Genomic DNA, 9,424 nt, shown 5'->3' on the forward strand with positions numbered 1-9,424 from the left:
GAAACTAGGGAAAAACCTATTATTGACCACCATTTTGAGAGCTGAGCAGCATCACGTTCGTACCACAGTAACTGAGTTGAAAGACAGATATAGTACAATCCTTTCAGTTGTGGATTTAGTTAAACTGTCTTCTATTTTTGAATTAATTTCTGTAAACTTTGTGGTTTTCTAACCCCTTGGCTAGTTTCAGTCAAATTTGACAAGGAAGAAGGCTGTATTAGAGACAGTAAGCTTGTACAAGTATCTAACATGAAAAGCTGCGTTAGGTAAAGAAATTGAAAAGGATCTAAATGCCTTCCTCTACTGTGGGAAAAGTAGGGAGAAAATGATTTTCAAACAAACCGACTGGGACAAGGTCCAGGCCACACAGCAGGTACACACCAGCCTGTCGAGTCAGCACATGTGTAGCTCCCGCCCAGCCACAGCACAGACATCTCTTTCCATCCCACAGGCCAAAAACAAGGTATGAAATGGGGATGGGGAGGGTAGGAAGAGGAGGAGGAGAGGAAACAATAGCATTATTATCTTGGGGAGAAGGAATGGCAAGGATACCATATTGTAAACTTTTAAGAAAGTATAGGATGTGGAGATAGTGAAGAACTGGTGAAGACAGTAATGCACATGACTCAGCAAAAGGTAAGCTGACTGAAAACTAGACTTTAACAGCTTACAGAATCATAGGAAATTCATCATATCTCAGCAGACCACCTGCATACCTGGGGAGAAAGGGAGTGGCATATTTTGGCAGAGGGAGAGACAGCCCTACAGAAGCTGTCACTGAAAAAGCACCTGAAAAGCCTGCAAAGCACTGCGGTAAATTCCCTACCCCAAGATTGTTGTGCTTAGCAGGAGCAGCAACTCGACAGAGCAAATGTGCGTGTCTCCACTTCCCAAAACATGCTGTAGACTTGAGAGAAATTTAGTAAAACCCAAGGGCTGCAGCAGCTCAGCACACACCTCTGAGTTCATAGCACCACAAGTTGGAAGACCCGCAGCAACAGTTGCTGCCTGCATTTCAACACCCAACACAGTAACACACACATCAGCTACCATCTTGTTCAAAGGCAGAAGGTATACTGGTGACCCATGACATCAGGCATACATTCAACACAGTCCAGCAACATCCCTATTGTATGTAGCAGAAGCACACAAGCTCTTTAATGGGGTATGTTTCACATTTAATTTTATGAACATATGTAGAATATCCTCTCAGTAGTTTATCGTACTTTTCCTGTTTTAGGCGGGGGGGGTGTCAAAAATAACACCGCATTAGTAATAAGATGTGTCATTCAGTTCCTTATCTTGTATCTCATTATTTCTTTGGCAACAGGAGTTACAGCATTTCCTTTATAAATCAGATATGCTGGACAGACTACACATGTTTACTTGCTAGCCATTATACATTACACAGATTACTGACTGCCAAGGCAAGCTCTTTTATCCAAAGCTCTGGGAGGTAGATAGCCCACATAAAGTTTGGTCAGCCTCTGCAACAGTAAACACTAGTAACAGCAGAAAAATATTCTAGCTGTGCAACAACTTTGCAATGGATAGCTATGCAAATCACGGTAATGGTGTAATAGCTCTTCCCCAGCTCCACCACCAGATGCCAAGTCTACCCACCCCCAAGCCTACACCAGAGATGTTCTAGATTAGAGGCTTGTTTTATTATAAATACTTACATAGCATTTGAAAGAGCAGTCTATGCATTCCTGAAATTGCTACATTCACAGCATGTTTCTGTTTTATACAAACAAGCTGTATTTTATCATTTTACTCCTGTTGCACATTAAGAGTGGAAAATAGGATAAAGCATACTTCTCACAGCTTTAAGAAAAAAAAGTATCATGGTAGTGATATATTAGATGGGTAATACAACTTTGTTAATTGGAGTTCTAGAATATTTTCACCTGTGCTGAGGTTGCTTGCTTTAAGGAAATATTACACTGCCGAATTTTTAAGCACAGTAGCTTGCAGATCATCATCAACATGGAAGAATTAGAAGCCTGTTTCAAAGTTTTATTAACTCAAGTCATAAAAAAGCTAGAGCAACTTCAAATATGTACAAACAGCCATAAAAACATCATGTTCAGTTATACAGGAGACACTCTCATTACAACATGGCTAAAAAAAAAAAAAAAAAAAATCATTGTTTTCAATAAACCTCCCACAAGGGTAAAATAACCGTTTAAGCACGTATGCTCCAAAACCCTAGTAACAGCAGTTGTCAACTCATTTCATCATGACAAAAAAAAATAAAATCAGGGAGCAATAGTTAAGTTTAACTTGAGCAAGATGGGGCATTTAACTCTTGACAAATAGTAAAAGTAGTAGCATGGTTACCAGTCTTGGCTGTTAAGAGTTTTAACAATCACTAAGCGAGCACAATGGTCTCCCTTTCAGGAAGAATCTTTTAAGAGTTAAGATCCATGCCTCCAATGTTTCTGTTGTTGCCTTGTTTGAATCTTACTCCATCTTCAGCTGATTTAGTTATGCATTCAGTCCTCTATGCATTTCATTCATTTCCTTTACCTGGAGGGGAGGAGGTAGAGGGAGATCAACATTGTACTACTTTTCAACATGAAACCCAAGAAGTCAATAGGACTTAACAACCCAGATATTCATTAGCAAAGGGATTTGATGTAACACTAACAGAATCAAACACACAAGGACCACTGTAACACTTTGGCTTTTTTTTTTTTTTTTTTTAAATTATTAAAAAATCCCACAGCACTCTGGGGTGTGTGCAGGGAGCAGAGTTCACTATTTAGCTACAACACCCTTTGGATTCCTTTACAAAAGGCTCTACACTTGGGGTGAAGCACCATGTGCACTAATACCACTTGTTACTATTCCACTGGAAAGTAGTTCTTCAATAGAAACTGCAAGCTCCATGCAAATACCTCAAGTAAAGGTCTTCATGACAGAAGACGACTATCAGTATTTCCTGTGGATTGTATAGCCCTTGCTATAGATACGTAAAAAGAGTACTTGCTGTCAGCACCACCCTCCACCCCGGGAAAGGCAGCAGATCACCAGTTGCCTTTGAAACTAGTGCAGAATGAAGATGGTGAACTACATAGAGATGAAAACCAGATACAGAATTTGAATACTTTCAGTTTCCTTGAACACATCTGAAGCACCTGAAGCAAGCTTTTAACCTGCAACAAACTCAGGAGTTACTGGATTCTGGCCAACCTCCTCCCCGCACATTCACCATAAACAGAAATTAGTTACCTCTGCTTTCACGTACTTCCCTTTCCTCCTCCTTGTGAAGACCTGCAAGAGAAGGACAGAATAATTGTGAAGTTTTATTTAAGTCTTGACTTTATCTGGTTGTGACTTTAGAACTCCAAACTTGAAGCTGTCCCTTTCCCATGCTTCCAAAGCAACGTACACACATTAAGAGGCTGTCTGTCACTCAACTACTTTAAATCAGAAGGCAAGACAGGTACTTTCTTCACCTCAATGAGTTTTTCGTAATACTTCTGTTTTCCACACAACACCCTTCAGTCATAACCTGGAACAGTGACGGTATGTCCACCACCTCTTTCCCACCTCCCAAGTCTCAAAAAAGCAGCCAGTTTACAGAGGAAGACTGTTTCTATCAGAGTCCAATTACCGTGGTATGTTGTTATTTCCCAAATTACACTGTTACCCATTCTGCTTGGCAGCTTTGTTAGAACTTACCAGAACAACAATTGCAGCAACTATTGCTACTATTACTACTACAATGACAGCAATGAGGCCAGGAGTCAGAGACTTCATGGAAAACTCCGGTGCTATTTCATCAACGTAGTAGACCACTGTCTTCTCAAAACGCAGTATTTCATTATCAATGCTCACATTTAGTCTGTTGTTATGAAAGATGGAGTCACCTTTTATCTAAGAACAGATAGGAAAAAAGAGACTTGCTCGTTCACATTGTAATAGGCGTTCAGCTAGGCACTGCAATAATTCATCTTGCTTTAGCCAGTACACATTTAAAACTCCTGAATGCAATACAATATACACATCTAGTCTTTGTCAGACTTTACTCATGACATACTTACATCTTTTTCGAAGTAGTAGGCCACATCAGCTATATCCACATCTCCAGAAGATTTCTCTGAGGAATTTTGCTTCAAATCAATAGTAATGTAAGGTTCTTCATACTGCAAAAAATATAGTATGGTATTAAAAAGGAGATAGTTTAAATCCAACTATCAAATACACAGCAAAATATTAGGATCCGACTTGAGAACTCACATCCTGAATCAAGTTTCTGGTACTCGTTCTCAAGCCAACTGCTTACAGTATGATTCAAATTCCACTTTTTTTTAGTGAAGCAAAGCAAGAATTCATCTATAGACTGAGGAGAGCAATACGTAATTTCTCAGTATTTCAGTTCAGATACAGCTATGTGCTAGCTGCTCAGTAAGTGACACTATTTTGAGACCTTACCGTAAGACTCATACTGTACTGCATTAGTCAAACGAGTTTTCAAAGTTATTCACAACAAAATAAAATTCTGATCCTTTACTAAAAATTATGTGCCTCTTACCAGAACACTACTTATATAGCGTCCATCCAGCATATAACGATTGGTAATTGTTTCCTTGAAGAATCTGCAGAGACATTAAAACCACAGCTGTTAAAAACAGCACTATTTTTTACACATCTATTTTCAGAAGCAGGGAATGCTAGTATAACTGGGTTTTTTTCCTGCAGTCTCTCTATGGTGGGTTGACCCCAGCTGGCAGCTAAACCCCCACTTAGTCTCTCACTCACTTCCCCCTAGCAGGATTGGGAAGAGAATGAGAAGGGTAAAAGCAAGAAAACAAACCAACCAACCAACGAACGAACCTCATGGGTCAAGATAAAGACAGCTTAATAAGTGAAAGCGTTGGGTGGGGGAAAGTGATGCAAAAGTAGTCACTCATCACTAGCAGACCTATGCCCAGCCAATCTCCGAGCAATGGCTACTTGGGAAAAACTTCCCCCCCGAGTTATTGCCGAGCATGACATTATACAATATGGGGTATCTCTTTGGTCAGTTCTGGTCAGCTCTTTCTGCTGTGTCCCCTCCCTACAACTGCTTGCCCACCCCCAACCTACTCACTGGGGCAGCAGAGTCTGAGGCAACCTCGACACTATACAAGCACTGTTCAGCAACAGCCAAAACATTGGTGATTTACAAACACTGTTTTGGTCACCAGTCTAAAACACAGCACCATACCAACTGCTACCAAGAAAATTAAATCTATCCCAACCAAACTCAGTACACTCTCATTATTAAGTTATACTAAGAGCTCTGTGAAATCCTAACAGCAAAGACACACTTACTGAAAAATACATACATACATTAGTGCAGTGTTAGAGAGAAGGGTTTGAACAGTTTTGAGTTCAGATGAGGAGCTAGAAAGTAGCACCATTTGTTTGTTGGGGGGGGGGGGGGGGTGTCTCATATCTACAAGCACATTTTTCTTGCTATATGACCTTTGACAGAGAGAAGTAGGATTTTATTTTAGCCAAAAAATAGCTAAACCATTGCTCTTCTCATGCTGCTTCTATGCAGTCCCTCCACCATCTTTGACAGTTTATTTTTTGGGCAGTTTCACCTTATTAACTTCCATTTCCTTTAGTATATTGACTTGATAAAAAAAGTAGCGGTCATTTTTAAATGGAAATTCATCTTATTGGCAGTTAATTTATTTCCAATAAAAATTAAAGCAATTCTATGAAGGATCTGTAGGTCACTTCTAAGATGTCTTATAAACGAGTTCACAGGTTTGACAGTGCTTTTAAACACTTCACTGTGTAGAAGTACACTAGACATCTAGTAGCACATGCAGACATTGTCATGACATCTTACTATCATCACTTACTTCTTTAAAGATTCAGTGTTCAGGGGAGCATTTCTTTCAGCATGTTTCATTTCAATGATGATCCACCTGAAGTAATAGGCAAGTACAATGAATATTCTTAAAGCAAATACATATAACAATGCATACTAAAAATCTAACCCCAGGGGAAAAAAAAAAAAAAAACAGAGCAGTGAGAGGAAAAAAAACCCAAAGAACCCCCCCTCCAAAACCCTTCAATGTCTCCTTGTTACTGAAGAAAAAAAAAAAAAGCAGCAGTAAATGAGCATTTATTGCTCCATCCTCATTCATCCCCAGCGCATCATTAATACATGTAAATCCTCTATAATGCAGAACCTAATACAGGAGTGTTTTCATGTCACAACACACTCTGTTGAAAGACTTACGTCGTTCTGACTAACTGACTGCACTTCAAGTCTGCATCATGTTTGTCAGTTCTTCTAACACCAGCTGTATTCACACACCAACAGGTGCTTCCATTGCACTGCTTTGCCTTGAAAACACCAGTACTTTCACACTCAGGATCATAAAGGCCATCAGTATCTTCAAATGCATCTTTCGGTTTCTCACGACGACCTGATTTTGAGCCTGTCATTTCTGCTTTCATCAACAGGCATTTTGAAGTTACTAAAAATAACCAGAAAGTCACATTATGCAGCAAGTTCGAAACAGAGTTATCGGTCTGTAAAAACACAAGGTTACATCAGAAGCAACTAGATTTAAAGCCATTACAAGGAAGAGCAGGTGCCTAACACATAGGTGGTGCAGGAAGTCAACACAACTGTGGTACGTCAGCTTCTGAAGCCAAACGCGCAAGAAGTCCAGCCACCTTCAATTTCGTTCAGCCAGAGGATCATTTACAGCTTAGCTGAGCTCAAATCAAGAGTAAGGTCCCAATACAAGGCTCTTTCACCTCTAGAATTGTAGGAAGAGACGTTATATGTGCTTAGAAGGAAGCTAAAACTTAACCTTAGAGGAAACCCTTACCATTAAAGACCGAATATTAAGAAGGACGGGGGAGCCTGCATCAGTACAAGCGTACACACATCCACACAAGTTACACGAGAGGAATCCTAAACACTGATCTTCCATCGCCAGTTGACCTGGAAGACCAGGAAGAAGCCTTCCATCCTTGCTACCACTCTTCCCCGGGAACCCCACGGTCATTTTCACATATTCCCTCGAGTTTAGTTGGCACTACTCCTCGCCGCTGCCTACCAGAGAGCACACCCAGGCCAAGCGCAGCCGACACTCGTGCTTTACTCACAAGTGTCGCAGTTCACATTCGCAGACGCGCCGGAGCCGACCGAGTCGCACCAGCAGACGCCCTCAAGCAGCTTGCAGTTGGCGACACGCTTGTTCTTCTTGCAGACGCACGCTGAAAGAGAAGGGCGGCTGTGGGCGCGCATGCCCCCAGGGAGGTAGCCGGGCACCCCGGGGCATCGCCACACGCTGCTCCGCGGGCGGGAAGGAGAGACAATGGCGGCCCCTCACCGACCGCAGCCCCACCGCTTCCCACCTCACCACCCGCCCTTCCCTAGGGAAAGGCGAGAACTCCCATCGCGACGTACTGGCACCCCGAGGGCCCTTCCCGCGGGCTGCCGGGCCCCTCCGGCCGGGGACAAAGGGACGCGGAGGACGGGCGGGCAGGCGCCCCTGCCCCCTCCTCACCTTCCCGCCCGAGGGGCGGCCCCTCCCCGCCCGCCAACGGGCCCGCGCCCCCGGCGGAGAGGGGGCGCCATTTTGTGGAGCCGTGAGGAACGGGACGCCCGGCGGGGCGGCTCGGCGGGCGGCGGAGGGTGAGGGGAGGGGGGGGGCCGCAGAAGGGAGTCACAGAGCGGGGGAGCCAGGTTGGGTGGGTGGGTGGGTGTGCAGGGCGGACAGAGGGGTGCGGGTACTCACGGGTCTGTTGAGCGCAGGCGACGGCGCAGAGCAGCAGCAGGAGCGCAGCCCCGCAGAGCGGCTTCATGGCTCGGGCCAGCGGCGGGGCGCGGAGAAACCGGGGGGGGGGGGGGGGAAAGTCCTCTGAGGCAAAGTCCTCCGAGGCGCGGGCGGAGGAGACCGGAGCGATGCGTGCGCGGCGGAGAACCGATGTGGAGCCGCCCGACAGGTTCCGCAGGTGGTGGTGGCTGTGCCGCGCCCTCCCGGCTCCGGTTACACCTGGGACGCGCAGGGGGCGGTGGCAGCGGCTCCTCCTCCTCCTCCCGGGCCGGCCGGGCGCGATGTTAAACCGCCGCCCCCTCCCCCTGCACCTGGGCGAAACTGGATGGGGCAGGGCGGCTCCCCGCTCTCCTCCCGGCCCGGCCCGAATACAGCCTCTTCCGCAGGGCTGGGGAGGGAGAGCAGCGGCCCCTGAGGGGCGGGAGGGAGGGGGTGAGGGTCGCCCCGAGGTGCGGTCGGTCCCGGTAAAGGGGCTGTGAAACCGCCTCGCCCGCGCCGGAGGGGCGGTGGGATGGGATGGGATGGGATGGGATGGGGGGGGGGGGGGTGTCGTCGTCGTCGGGGAACCGAGGGACGGCCGCCCCCGCCGTCGCGGAGAAACTGTTAGTCATCGGGGGAAGCTCCCCGGCCTGTTTGCTTTGCGGGGCGGGGAGGCCGCCCCACATGGTGACACACGGGTCGGGGGAGCGAAGGCGGCTCCTCTGCCGGGTCGGGAGTTCCCGCTCCTGCCGCTGACCTTCCCCAGGGCCGGGACCGCGGGCAAGCCTCTTTCCCCACCGGCAGCTCTGGGAGGGCGGCCGGCCCCGAGGCCTCTGCCCTGGCCTTGCTGCCGCGGGGCCCTGCATCTCCTTTCCCTCAGGAGAGAGGCGGGAGGTGTCTGCTCTCCCTTCTGAGGGGAAGCGGCCACGGATCACTCCTGCAGTCCGCTCCCGGCAAGCTGAGAGCCAGTAGTAAATACTCGAGTTAGTTTTGTTCACGTCCAGTAGTGCCCTTTGAACTACTCCGTAAGGACTTTGTGTTTAAAACAAATCGTGATAATCCCTCAGTTAACTTCAGAAAAAAGCAGGACACCTGTCTGTATAGAGTAAACTATTTCTTAAGGATCTTTCTGCCGGTTGTGTTTGTTGTTGGTTTTTTTGTTGTTGTTGTTCTTTTCTAAAATACACACTAGATCACTCTACCTTAGGACTGCTCTGAAGAGAGTCGCTTCTGATGCTGCAGTATCTGCGCTTCCTTGTTCAGAAAAACGTAGTTGGGTGCTTTGTCTCTGAGGAGCAGAGCTTTGTGGGAACCGACAAAATGGTAGGTAGTGCCAGAGCCTTGCAAGGTTGCTGAGGAGGAAACGCAGGAAAGCCTGCTGCAGGTTTTAAAATGGCTTTCCAAAGCGTAAAAGCGATGCCAAAACGGAAGACAAAAGATGGGTATGGTACACTGAAAATACATTCTGAAGCTTTTTTTGAGTTTATTACTTCAGTTAAAAAAATATGCATAGATCTTTCTGAAAGATATATTGGTGTCCTAGAAAAACAAGTTATTTTAGCGGAGAAGAAAACCAGAACGACATCACTCCAAGTCTGTTCCTGCATTTATGAGAGATCAACAGTTTCCAAAGACTTGAA

The 9,424-nt window shown here is 45.9% G+C and overlaps 2 protein-coding genes across 2 annotated transcripts; both read right to left on the reverse strand.

Annotated features, from left to right (window-relative positions):
* Nucleotides 1-2,005: 2,005 nt before the first annotated feature.
* On the reverse strand, nucleotides 2,006-7,999 carry EPCAM (epithelial cell adhesion molecule). Its single transcript, XM_030035962.2, has 9 exons — nucleotides 7,767-7,999; nucleotides 7,132-7,242; nucleotides 6,251-6,491; nucleotides 5,868-5,933; nucleotides 4,544-4,607; nucleotides 4,053-4,154; nucleotides 3,691-3,885; nucleotides 3,238-3,279; nucleotides 2,006-2,532 (listed from the first exon to the last, which is right to left on the reverse strand). Exons 1-9 carry the CDS (start codon nucleotides 7,831-7,833, stop codon nucleotides 2,491-2,493), a joined length of 930 nt encoding a protein of 309 aa, XP_029891822.1. The 5' UTR covers nucleotides 7,834-7,999; the 3' UTR covers nucleotides 2,006-2,490.
* Nucleotides 8,000-8,018: 19 nt separating this feature from the next.
* Nucleotides 8,019-8,713, reverse strand: LOC115350373 (translation initiation factor IF-2-like). Its single transcript, XM_030035963.2, has 2 exons — nucleotides 8,357-8,713; nucleotides 8,019-8,321 (listed from the first exon to the last, which is right to left on the reverse strand). Exons 1-2 carry the CDS (start codon nucleotides 8,648-8,650, stop codon nucleotides 8,019-8,021), a joined length of 597 nt encoding a protein of 198 aa, XP_029891823.1. The 5' UTR covers nucleotides 8,651-8,713.
* Nucleotides 8,714-9,424: the final 711 nt, after the last annotated feature.

This window comes from Aquila chrysaetos, chromosome 13 (assembly GCF_900496995.4).
Source record: "Aquila chrysaetos chrysaetos chromosome 13, bAquChr1.4, whole genome shotgun sequence".
Classification (NCBI taxonomy): domain Eukaryota; kingdom Metazoa; phylum Chordata; class Aves; order Accipitriformes; family Accipitridae; genus Aquila; species Aquila chrysaetos.